The following is a 13388-nucleotide window of genomic DNA, read 5'->3' on the forward strand; positions in this document are numbered from 1 at the left end:
GGACTTCACCTGTTCTCACATGTTTTTAAATACTAAAAATCAAGAGGGATGAAAAAGGTGATTTAATCATTAAAGTAGGTACTGACTGCGTGAGTCAGCTAGCGTATGAGGTGAAACTGTCCACCTTTTTTTGAACATGAATACTGCAGAGGTCTCCAGTGCCTCCAGAACGTGTCCAGATAAAACCAATCTTTAAGCTAGAATGAGGTCACTCTTAGAGGGAGCTTATCTGCTTCGTGAGACATTAAATCAGTATCAAAGATGAATCGGTTTGAGTAGGAGATAATGCCTTCCTTCCGTCTTGCTTTTTAGTCCAATAATGTCAAGTGAGCTCCTGAACTGAGCAAGCAGCACCATCTCCTCCGCATCTACTGGGAAATCTCCTTCTCCCCGCCAGCTCTGAGGCACCTTTTGAAGCGTGCTTCTGGCTACAGCCTCCACTCCAGCTCTTGGCTTTCTTTACTCTTCTAATCCAGAGTGGGTGTGTGATCTGTAGGCTCAGACGCAATCCCCACCTCCACCTCTAGCAAAGTTCTGCCTGGTCCGTAGTGCATCGCCCCAGACGAAGCAGCGGCCCCCCTCTCTCCTTGCTGTTTGCAGCCCTGCAGCGAGATGCACAGCGTTCTGCATTTTGAAGGAAGATGCATTCAGACAGCTCTGCCATTCCGTTATCCCACCTACCCTGTTTGTCATTCAGCAGGAAAGTTATTTCTTAGTTAATGCTGTCTCTCTGCATGGCAAATGCACGCAGAAAGCAATAGAAATCTCCTTTCAGCAGCACAATAAAATATTTTTCCCGAACAACAGGGGCAGTTGATCTTCACGGGACCTGGATTTTTCTAGTGTTGCTATTTGTATCTGAAATTTCTGAGGTTCATTTCGTGTTTGCAAAAGTTAGAAATCACTTGGATTCTGATTTAAGTTTTAAAAATAGAGTAAACTGAGTGTAAGGTAAATACTTTCCAATTTAGTATACGAATACTTAGAATCGAGAAGAATTTTAGGAACATTACTTTTATATTTTTTTAAAAACCTAACATTTGTCAGTTGATCCACTTTGCTGAAGCTGCTTCAGTCGTGACGCACAGGGTAGGTGTAAGGTTGTGTAGCACTGACAAACTGCAAAAGGAATACGTAAAGCAAGTGAAACTGTTAATATAAGGGGCAGGGTCACATTGTCTTCATTTGATATGAATTTAGAGGAAAGTACCAGTGTTGGCACATTTATGAAATATCCCATATAGTTATTTAGAACCACCAGAAAGCATTTTGAAGTTCGGGGGCCTTGGTTTTAGGGTTTTTTTTAACTTGTATTTTTTTAGGGGGGAGCGGTTGCTACTTGAAAGACAAGACGACGATAGCAGAGAATGCTTTTAGCTGTAGTGACAGACTTACTTGCTTGTGGCTTAGCATGAAAGTGCTGTGTGCTGAGTTGATCATCGCTGCTTGTCACAGTATTTTGTGCTTTATGTGCAAGTACAAAAATACAGATGTTCAGACTGGGCTTAACTTCTGTTTGAGAGAGAATCCAAGAACTTTTTTTTCAGTGGACTTGAGTGTTTCTGTCACTCTCATGGCTTGGGCTTTACACTTCATAAAATATTTTGGTAATACAGAGTTACCTTGTTTTTTAAAAACAAAGTGATGAGAAAACCCAAACACATCACACAGAGATACCTCTCCAACCTTTTTCAAGTTCCATTGCCTTCTAAAAAGCAGTTGCTGTGTCCATGTAATTAAAATTGTCTTCAATGCCCAGAGATGCTGTCCCAGCTTCCCAGAGTACAGTTCCACTCGTAGCACTTAAAGAAGTGGTACGAGAGTGTACTGGGTAAAGTAATTCATTGGGAAGCACAAAAGGATGCTTGTGCTGTAACAGCTCAACAGGGATAATTATCAGGCCCTTAATTACTTCTGTTTAGGTTTTCTGAGGGTGGATAGAACACTAGACAAAAGCTTAAGTGCCCCAAATTAGGGTACAAATGGTCATTTGTGTTGCGTCATTTAATTCAGTAGCTTGACTTTTTAGAGTTGCAGCAGTATGCAGTGTTCTGGTTTATGGTTCATTTACATGTGTAGATACAGATTTAGCCTTAAAGTTAGCCTTTTAAAAAGGCTTTGCCTGTAGTGGCTAAATTTTTAATTAATTTCATTTTCTATAATGGCTGCCATTCACCATTTTACACCCTCGGCGTGTTTTATTAAGGATTTGCAGCTATTTATAGAAAAGTTCAATGGCTAGCTCCAACTTCGTCCTGCTTCGCTTGCTGGTTATGAACTCCAAAGCAATAAGCAAATTAGTGCCTGCTATAATATGATGATAGCTCTGTCGCTGATCCATCCAGCCCTACTGACCTCCTTAGATACCCAGCCCTTTCACCATTTAAAAGACAAAATCCTTCACCTTTATCACAGAATACTGTATTTACAGCTGTCAGGCACTTTGGAGGGATGCTTACCTTAGCCTTCGGAGTTGGCTGGCATCCTTCAGTCACATTCAGTGAAGAGAAGCTCCGAGAAGGTGGTACAGGGTAGGAAAATGGATGATCTCAACAATCCTCTCTTACCTGTCTGTTGAAGGATCTTAGTAGGCTGTGTGGCTATAAGAGGTCCTGAAGTGCAGTTGCAAACCATATCTGTGATGGGGTGAAGGATCTGTGAAATTCAGTCTTGGGAAACAGCACTGAGGGGATAGCAGTACTAGTCAAAGTTCAGGTGATTGGGTGATGCAGGAACGATGGAGTATGTACCAGCTTTTGAATAAAGATCTTGGCCACTGTGAGAAATCGTCAAAAAAATGACGAGCCTAGCAGCTCCTCAGAGCTTAGTGGTGAACCCAAGGATCTTCTGGCAGTGAGCCGTAGGTCTCATCACTTCGAGTGGACATGTGGGTGCTGCTGACAAAGCCAGAAGACAACCATTGTCATCTGGAGAATTTTAACTTCTAAATAGTGATTACTCTACTGACAACTGAAAGTGTGAAAATGTGGCGATAGAGACATCCCTGCATCCCTCTAGCATAGCCCAAGCTCTGAATGTCTGTAAGTCCTGGTTTTATTTCTTTCTGGACGCAGCGACATTGGAATTGGCCAGTCTCAGGATGACAGCATTGTGGGACTGAGGCAAACGAAGCACATTCCTCCTGCTTTACCAGTCAGTGGGACCCTGTCATCCAGTAATCCCGATCTACTGCAGTCCCATCACCGCATCTTAGACTTCAATACTACTCCGGGTAAGGATCCTTTACTGTTGCTCTTTTTGACCTTAGAATTTCCTTTCATTGATCTCTTTTTTTTTTTTTTCTTTTTTTCCTTCTGGATTTGTGATGCATGTGAATTTTTATTAGCTGTATGCTGTCACACACAGATTAGCCACATATTAATGCATTAGGATTTATTACATTTGCTCCAATATACTTTACCCGAATTAGATGTGTTTTTCAAGTGTATTGTATACAAAGTGCCTCTTACTGATTGAATACTCTTGGCCAGTGAAAACTGATTTTTCTTGGTACTTTATAATTTGCCCTGATAGGTCAGTCTTTACAAGACTGCAGTATTTTCAAATAGCACAGTAGATCATTAGCTTACAGTCAAGCGAAAGGGCATTGAACAGGGACACAGGACATGCATTTCAGTCTTTTTCTGAACAGACCGATAATCATCTTGTACTACATCTGTAAGGGTCAGAGTTTCAAAGTTCCCTGTTAGTCACCCTGCCTTACAGCTGTAAGCTGAATTCTTTGTACATAAAGTGATTTAAAATCACATTCTGAAATGCATAAAAAATGAACACATTTAGCAGAGACGAACAAAGCATGGGGGCGAGTGAGGGAGAAAAAGGGGAAGACTATGAGAAAATTGAGAGCCTGATCTTATGAGAAGGGTTTAGCTGGAGCTCCTGGCAGGGTTGGTATTTGGGCTCTTATCTGGCTGCAGGAAGGTTCTTAGCAGGAAACCTTCTTTGAGTTAAGTATCCAAATCTTTGCTATTAAAACATAGCTGCTGGAGGAGGATATGGTGACGGTAGCTGTGCAGATGCTTGGTTATTTTAGTCTAATCTTCAGAGTATTTCTGAAAAGTAGAACCAAAAATTCAGTGCCCTTCTAAGCCTGAGGGATTTTAAACCTTACCTAAAGAGACGATGCTTAAACAGCAGCCTACGTACAGGCCAGGTTGGTGCAATAATCACACTTGAAGCTGTGATCCTGAGGATCACTTCATCTCCAGTTTCTTAGGGCTAGAGAAGACTACAAGAAGGTGGTATATCATTTTTGTCCCAGTGTCTAAGATTGCTCCTGAGAGAGTGGGAAGACTGGTATTTTTTGTATTTTATCTAACAACTGGTGTCCAGCACTTTGAAGATATTCTTTATCAGTAAGGGCCTGACTTTTCATCAGCACAACTGTAAACGGGTGAAGATTCCGTTCTCTAGCTTGCCATTTACTTAGACCAGATGGTTCTAGGTAATTAATGTGCCCTTAATGCTGAGCACAGCGACTGGCTAAATTCCAGAGCTATGGGCATCGCTGGCTCACACAGCTCAAGCAAACTCCATTAATGGAGAAGGAAAGCCATTACAGGCCTGAAGATCCTTCAATCACCGATGGAGTTCGAAGAAATTTAATAAATGAATCATGTTCTACTGTTTGCCTTTTGCTTTGAGGAAAGGAGATACATAATGATGTAATACCATGGCTTCAGCATTGTAGCAGCTTTTCCATTAGCTTTACAGAAAATGTATGAAGTAATTAGTGCTTTCTCATTTGAAAAAAACCAAAAAACCCACTCTTTTTATTTCTTTGCTTAAAATTTGCCTAAGTGTCCACACACTGAATATTTTTAAAGTAATTCACAGGTATAATTTTTCCCTGTGTGGGAAGGAGGGGAAGGGGGGACTGAAATAAAAAACATGTATACCTTAAGAGCTTTAGGGATGGTTGCATTGTAGCTAGAAGAGTTGAATTATACCTATACCTACTTTAAGACTTGGAAAAAAGTAAAGCCTGCAATTTTAATTTCTTTTATTACCTTGGACTAAATTAAAGATAGAGATGGAGGCAGCTTGCAAGAAATTGAATGCATTGGAGAAGAAAGAGAAAAGTGGTAGAACAGCCATCCTTTGAGGCTTTGGGGAACATCCCTCAGGATAGAAAATAAAACAACTTGCTCTTTTGGAAGGGTAGTCTTTGAGGAGAAAATGAGAGCAGCTTACAGCCTGGAAGGAGTCATTTTAGTTTCTCCTCTGAATTACTCAGGCTTTTTCAAATATACTTTTTAAGGTTTATTTTTAAATGTTCAAATAGTCAATAGCACTTTGATTTCTCTTCTCTTGTGCTGTCCTTGCTATTCGATTGGAAGTCAAAATAATATAGTAATGATGAGCTGCCAGTCACTGGTAGGTTTTTTTTTCCCCACACAAGCTTTTTTCAGGGACTAGATTCCTATCATAAGGCATTGCATTCCTCAGCCTGCCACTCCAGTTTCCTTTTTTTGAAAAGGAGTGAAGGGGGCTGATTACAGTTCTCTTCATGTGCTGTTTTATTTAAAAATTATTGCGCTGAATTACTTGCTCCCACTGCTATAGCTGTAAACGTTTCAGCTGCTGGCAGACTTCTCTCTATTCTGTGTAGTGCTTTGCTACCAGCTCTGATAGGTCTGCAGCCTGAGAAACTGGATGGTAGAACACAGTGCAGAGAGGATACTTCTCTATTTGCCATTCTCTGCGTTTATTCCTGTTGACTTCAGTGATCCAGCGGAGCAAGTTATTTTCCCCTTGCACACCACACTTGTTTCTTGGGAGCGTTAAGTGAGTTCCCACCTTGGTATTGTTTACAGTGGCTTCCCATCTTCATAGCATTTCTCTGAGTGGCAAGTATTTCTGTAGCAGCAAGAGCCAACAAGGTCTAGAGAGCGGTCTGGTTTTTTAGCAACATCTCTGAAAGGCTGGGTCCTTGGCATCTGCCTTCCTCAAGATGTCAAAAAATGTAGAAATTATTTCAGGCACTGCTCCGTATCCCTCGTCAGCTAATTACTGAAGGAAGATGGGTCAATATAGAGTTGGTGAGAAAAGGCAGAACTGGCTGGCTAGTTGTAAGGTATTTGAACATTTGACTCAAGGGCTTAGAGAGGGCGAAAGCCTGGCCTGTGCTGACACCCGTTGGGTGCCGCTGCCGATGCAGCCACTCAGGGCTAGTGTTTCCGTGTCGGTGCTGCTCAGGCTGCTAAAACACCACTGTCAGCTTAAAAGTTATGGGCTTATTTGCATGAAGTTGGTAAACCAATATATTTAAACCTAAAGAGCCTTTGTGGCGTGTAAATCAACTCATATCAGAGGGATTTATCTTAATGCTTTCCAAATTATTATTTTGGAGACATGCTGCAGCAGCGGGAAAACGTTAGTTTTCGTTCTTCTGCACAAGATTTCTGTGGCTGAATAGTTCTTTCTGCAGTGACTTGAAAACATGTTGTGCACATTCAGGTCTTGTCAAAAAAGATTGTGGTTGTATCAAAGTAAGTGTTTTCATCTGGCAGCTGTTTTTTCAGTATTTTTTTAATAATGATAATTTTTTGGCTGTAGATTCAGAAGGCTTTTTATTATTATGTATTTTCTTTTTTGTATGACCTTTATGATCTAAAAAAAATTAAAGAATTTTTTTTAAAATACATTCATTAAAGAAAAAATAATGACCAGATGTCATGCCACACAAAACTAGAACAGGTAATTTGTAACAGAGGGAAGAAATTAATAGAAAGTACTTGTTAGCTAAAAATACCTTATGTTATAGGTGTACTTTTTTTCGTTTTTTATTACAATGATAACAATCAAACGTCAGTTGATTAATGGTTCCATTTTCAATACATTAATGGAAATATGGAAATATGTATGGATTCGGTATTTCCATATAGCTTATGGAAATACAAAATCCAACATTTGCAGTTAGGCTGATAAATATCCAGATCTCCTAAAAACAGCTGCCTTGTAGGGGATCACTGTAAGTTTTCTGTCATCAGTCACTTGAAACAATAATGTATTTAGAACTCAAATATTTGTGAAATGTTTTTCTAGCTCTGTCTGCTTCAGTTTTTAATTACTAAAACATTGGCACAGAGAAATAAAGAGCAAATTTTCAGTCTGTTACTTATTGTTATGATTTAAATGTATGAAGGATAGGACATTTCTGATAGTGAAGTACTTGGATGCATTAATACTACTGCAGTTTATTTGTGTGTAGGTGCATGCTGTGCATCTTCCTAGCTACTTATATGTACATTTCTTCCCTTTGTATGTGGCACTGTGGTTGAGTGTCAGACTTAGGCAAATGAGTTATTTTTTTTAAAACATCCTTAGGAAGATTGACACTCGTATCACCTAATTTACTTAAACTTCTCATATGTCAGTGTATAGGGTAGTGTTGTTGATTTTTCTCCGATTTAAATGGAATTTACCAGGACTCAACACCTGTAAAAATCAGACTGCTCATTAATTTGTCTGTCCAAACTTTGGAACTGTTAACACAGTTTTGTGGCTTGCCCTATCGGTAGCCTAACTGACTTCTTTTCCTGGTTGTTGACAGAGCTAGTCATTCATTAAAAAAAGGCAGCTGTTTCATGAGAGAGAGAGAGGTGAAACAACGATAACGAAGTAAAAACTGGTAACGCTAGTAATTAGACTCTGTGTAACTGATATTGTTGCTTGCTCTTATACCCTTAATTGTTTTCTGCTTTACTGAATTGCATACCTTGCGTGTAACTTTTTTCCAGACTTACCAGATCAAGTTCTGAGGGTTTTCAAGGCAGATCAGCAAAGTCGCTACATCATGATCAGTAAGGACACAACAGCAAAAGAAGTGGTCATCCAGGCTATCAGGGAATTTGCTCTCACCGCAACCCCCGATGCGTATTCGCTATGCGAAGTCTCTGTCACGCCTGAGGGTGTAATCAAGCAAAGGAGGCTTCCTGATCAGTTATCCAAGCTTGCTGACAGGATACAGCTGAGTGGCAGGTGAGATTGGAGACTGTGAGCCAAACCTGATGATGCCAGTTTAAGTCAAAATCCTGTTAACAGGAGCGTTACTCAACTATCAATGTTCTGTTTCTTTGCAAGCAATTGCTCTTTATGAAACTCCTAATTAATATCTAGGCCTGGTGAAATTCAGTTTTTTCTATGATTCTGACTGGATCATTACTGTAACTTTCAACAGAATTTGCGTATACTGTATCAAGTGTCTTTTTGACTTTTGTTTTTACAGATATTACCTGAAGAACAACATGGAAACAGAAACTCTTTGTTCAGATGAAGATGCTCAAGAGTTACTAAGGGAAAGTCAAATTTCCCTACTACAGCTCAGTACTGTTGAGGTGGCTACCCAGCTCTCCATGAGAAACTTTGAGCTATTCCGTAATATTGAACCCACAGAATACATAGATGACTTGTTTAAACTCAAATCAAAAACAGGTTGCACTAATCTAAAAAAGTTTGAAGAGGTGATAAATCAAGAAACGTTCTGGGTGGCTTCTGAGATTCTGAGAGAAACCAACCAGCTGAAAAGGATGAAGATCATAAAGCATTTCATTAAGATAGCACTACACTGCAGAGAATGCAAGAACTTCAACTCGATGTTTGCCATCATTAGGTATTGCCCCTTAGTAATTTTAATTCTAAGTAAAAAGCAAAGTCTTGCTTATGACAGTCTAAAAAAAATGCATTTAATAGAGTAAACCAATCAATACTGCTAGCATCAACACCTGGCAGTCCAATAAGGAGGGCATTTTCCAGTAATCTGAACTTGACATTGGAACGTTTGCTGAAATATTATTTGGAATGCTTCTGTTATGTACAGATTGCTCAAGACAGCGAGGCAAGAGTCATTGGTGAACATGGCAATAGAGAAACTACTGCACTTATTTAAAAACAAAGACCAAAAGAAATGGCAGTGATATGAAGAAAAATTAGAACATTGTCATAAATGAATGGGTTAATTTTGCAAAGGAACCTCAGAATTTTAGACAGCTCCGAATATCTTGAATTCATCGAGCCGTGAAATGTTACCTTTCATTTTCTTTGTATCAGCAGTTTCTTGGATGGAACTGTGATAATAATCAATAGCAAACTACAATGCCATATAGGAAGCTGTAAATAAAGATCTTTTATTAAGAATTAAAAAGTACTGAAAATCTCAGACAGAAAAGCTTTCTTAGTTTGGGAATGGAAAGGAGGAGAGGAAACTCTAATGTGTGTGTTTATACACATTTTTTTTAAACATTCATACTTCCTGTAGAGGCTCCCAAGTTAAGCAGAAAGAACCTAACAAAAAACATCCCTACAAACTGGCTCTTATGAAAAAGCTTGAGTAAGTTGCATTAAAATGACGATTTTATCACTGTCTCTGGCAAAAGCCCTTCTCACATTCACTCAGCAGACTGAATGTGACACTTTTTCTGGAGATCACTGATTCTGAATACCATTCAATCAAACATGGCAAGTTCCAAAGTCAAGGAGCCGTACTGATAATCAGGCAGCATCTCTGAGATTTAGCTCAGCTCTTTCAGCTGATCTCAATGAGAAACAAAAGCAGCCTGCCTGCTAGCAAAAACTTGAGTGAAGGAAAGATTATAGACACCAGATTTTCCCATAGGTAGAAAAGAATAGCAAGACAGGCAGTGCCATTAAGGGGAAGAAAAAACAAAACCCAACTGGTTTTTGTACCAGCTACAGCTTCAGAATAATCCCAAACATACAGAGTCAGTTACAACACAACAAAATCTGGATTATTGCAGGAAGAAGGTGGGTCACTGTGCTGTCACCACCTAAACCTTATGTAGGTGGAAGATGGGTTTTCCTCTAGTCTGGCAATCTGGAAACAAGTGGTGATCCTGAGGTACTCCGAGATTAGGATACTGTTATCAAATTCGTACAGTGTTCCACAGTAATAAGTACATATTCTCTATAATGTTTAATTCCTTGTCCAAGTGTAACTTTTATCTGTTTATGGTTACATCGTGCAGATATCTCCAGTTTTTATAGCTTTTATAAAAATGATCTTGATAGTTCTATATACATGCTGGCAAAAGGAAGTTTTCACTTTCTGTTACTTTATTGACATTGCTGTGCTGTGCTGTTCTGGCTATGGGGTATTTCTCCCATACAAGATTTAACACAGTCTTTTTTAGGACTTTTGTTTCTTTCTATTGTTCTTGAAGTTTCTTGCACTTTTTTTCTTTGTTTCAAGTGGCCTGAATTTGGCACCAGTAGCAAGGCTCCGAACTACTTGGGAAAAGCTTCCAAGCAAGTATGAGAAACTTTTTCAAGATCTACAGGATTTGTTTGATCCATCTAGGAATATGGCAAAATATCGTAATGTCCTGAACAGCCAGAACCTACAGCCCCCCATTATCCCACTGTTTCCTGTTATCAAAAAAGACCTCACATTCCTTCATGAAGGTAATAGCAGAAGTACGTCATCTTTTACTAGCTAAGGAGAACTAACCTTTCTGCCTAATAACTGATGTTGTTAATCGTTGATCGTAGGAAATGATTCGAAAGTGGAGGGCTTGGTCAATTTTGAGAAGCTGAGAATGATTGCGAAGGAGATACGCCATGTTGGTCGCATGGCCTCTGTGAACATGGATCCTGCGTTAATGTTTCGAACGAGGTAAGTGTGGTGTAGCAGGCAGAGCTCTTCCCAGCTGAGGGAAGGCTAGGTGTCAGCAAGAGGAGCTTTTCAAGTGCCCCTTGTCGTTTTGGAGCAGTATGAGGTTTCCATTTGTTGTTAACAATTTACCAAAATTGTGCGGTGTTCCAAAACTGGAGAAATCATTACATTTTGTGTTCGTCAATATATATTAAAATGTTTTATATTATTCCATAGTTGCCAGTTCATAAAAATGAGATTCCATCAATGGGAGGGAGGGAGGGAGGGAGGGGAAGATACTGTTTTGAACACGTGTATTAGTCTGCTTGAAACGTTGATGTGTGCCAGCCTTAATGTTTTGATTTAGTAGAAGTGGTAATGTCTCTGAAACAACATCAGCTAGTGGTGTTAGAAAACGTGGAGTGAATGCTCTTTGGCTTCATGTTTGACTGGCTTATTGCATATTTTTTCTTAATTTGAGCTAGAAGAATTTGTAATATCTGACTGTATGCCCAAGTCAAGGCTCTTTTTGATGTTTGTGGGCTTCCAGAACTGCTTGTCGTAAGGTCTGGTCTTTTTCTTTCTGAGCTTGTGATCTTTCTCTGTCTCTTCTTAAACCCATGCTTTACTCTTCCTGGCTCTCACTTGCAGGAAGAAGAAATGGAGGAGTTTGGGGTAAGTGGTTGGAGACAACGCACACAGACATTCATTCTTACCTTACCATTTGCATTGTTTCCTACCTGCTGTCTTTAATTTTCTGGTGCTTTGACATTTTTTTCTTTTGTTAACCCTTTTTACTGACAATACATTTTAATCCAGGAGTGTTTTTGCTTTTGAGGTTAAAACACCAAAGTTGTAAATTATTTGTAAATGGTTGTAGATGGGAGTGAGGTGTTCTTCTCCCCCACCTCCAATTTAAATTGCCAAAGGAAGTGACTTTCAGTAAAAGAGAAATTATAGAATGGCAAGGCTGCAACAGCTGAAAATTGCTGTTAACTTCCTTATGCCTAATAAGCAAGTATCACAATCAAATACAAAAGCTAAAACTTACAGCATCTGCTGAACTAACTTACTTTCGTATTGCAATTCAGCCATCATTTTTACTCTTAACAATTCAGGAACAATGCATAGCTTTCATATAGACATACATACATCTGAATGCTCATGACATTTCATCATGAACTGGCTAATCGTTTTGTTTAACAAAAAGCTGTCTTCAACCTAGCAAGTTACAAGGCAGTTCTGTTCTGTAAAACTGAGCTGTACATTTTGTATATGGTCTGATTTTAAAAGTATCTAGAGAGCTTTCAAACTGCCTTCTATATATATATTTAAATTTGAACCTCAGCTATGGTCTTCTGTCAGCATTGCCTTACTGCATGAGCTTTTCCTAATGCTCCAACCTCCTCAGTAGCTGGCTTACGTGAGAGAGCTAGCTTGAATGCTTTTCTAGATGTGTGAAATGATTTTGCCTAGTTGGGCCAGAATAGGTTAAAATATTTATGTAATTAAAACAGTGCCTGTAACTAAGTAAAAAGATTTCCTGACCCTCATCTTTCTATCTCTTGTAGCTGTTTGACTTACTGGAATGAGGCATGTAAGCTTTGACCGTAGACTGACACTCATGCAATCTTTTGCGCGTTTCATGTTTATCAAGTGACACCGTGTTGGGCTAAGTCATACTTTTCCCCTCTTTCCTTCCCCCTCCTGTCCCCGCTTCGCTCCAGGTCTCTCAGCCAGGGCAGTGCCAATGCAGCCGTGCTGGACGTCGCGCAAACGGGGGGTCATAAAAAGCGGGTCCGTCGCAGCTCCTTCCTTAATGCAAAAAAGCTGTATGAAGATGCTCAGATGGCACGGAAAGTCAAGCAGTATCTCTCAAACTTGGATCTGGAAATGGATGAAGAGAGTCTCCAGACGCTGTCTCTGCAGTGCGAGCCAGCCACCAACACACGTGAGCATTGTGATTTGCCATGGATTTCAAGGAAACTGTTAAATTTACCTCAGTTTCTTCTCCAAGGAAGTAATTGGGAGCAGTAACTAGACAATGAGGTGGAAAATGAGGTGTCTGGTCGTTTCCAATTACTGAACATTTGTGAATCTTAAGGAAATCATCTTGCAGATTAACAATATAGAGATATAGCATTTATATAGGAGATAAGGCTTTCAGGTGGTGTCATGCTGAAGTGCACAAGGGTTCTTCAGATTTGTCTGTAGAAAGGGTAGGGAGGAGCCAAAAGTTTCTGCCCAGTTCTGATGTATTCAGGCTAGTGGTGTGAATAAGGTTGGGCATCCTGGATATCTTGGCCTTGAGAGAGGGCAAAACGGATTTCCTTACATCCAGGTGTTTCAGAGACTCTTGGAGGGCTGCATCTGGCTGCAGCAGAGGGGGACTTCATGCTGGATATCAGTTTCATTTTGATTGAGGGAATGCTGTATCTTATGCCCTTCTCTTCCTTCAGGGTAGCAAAAATAGTAATTATATATCCATTCTAAGCCAGCTGTAGTCCTTGCGATAGCCCAGTGTAACTTCTGGTGATGTTTTTGATAACTATAGCAATAGTCATTTATGAGAGTTTTATTTTGGGAAAGTGAGTAAACGTTCTTTGATAATGTACGTATTTTAAATGGAGGTAAATCTCCCCTCTTCAGCTTTTCTCTCTAAAGGTATCCTACTACATTAATTGTACAAGTATTTGAGAGCCTTTTCATTATTAATTGGAGGGCTTCGCACTACTCGGCTTAAAACTCCCACAGT

General features: G+C 39.7%; 1 protein-coding gene across 8 annotated transcripts in view; it reads left to right on the forward strand.

Annotated features, from left to right (window-relative positions):
• The window catches only part of RAPGEF2 (Rap guanine nucleotide exchange factor 2), a 191446-nt gene that overhangs the window by 164348 nt on the left and 13710 nt on the right, over positions 1-13388 (forward strand). For 7 of the 8 annotated variants that reach the window (XM_075421642.1, XM_075421645.1, XM_075421646.1 and 4 more), the window contains 7 exons: positions 3075-3232; positions 7764-8004; positions 8252-8635; positions 10232-10443; positions 10531-10654; positions 11285-11308; positions 12361-12584. In XM_075421642.1, the coding sequence (XP_075277757.1) occupies positions 3075-3232; positions 7764-8004; positions 8252-8635; positions 10232-10443; positions 10531-10654; positions 11285-11308; positions 12361-12584 (1367 nt within the window). The remainder of the gene's footprint in view (positions 1-3074; positions 3233-7763; positions 8005-8251; positions 8636-10231; positions 10444-10530; positions 10655-11284; positions 11309-12360; positions 12585-13388) is intronic. The other variant, XM_075421644.1, reaches the window with a different exon arrangement.

The sequence above is a fragment of the Opisthocomus hoazin genome, chromosome 5 (assembly GCF_030867145.1).
Source record: "Opisthocomus hoazin isolate bOpiHoa1 chromosome 5, bOpiHoa1.hap1, whole genome shotgun sequence".
Lineage (NCBI taxonomy): Eukaryota > Metazoa > Chordata > Aves > Opisthocomiformes > Opisthocomidae > Opisthocomus > Opisthocomus hoazin.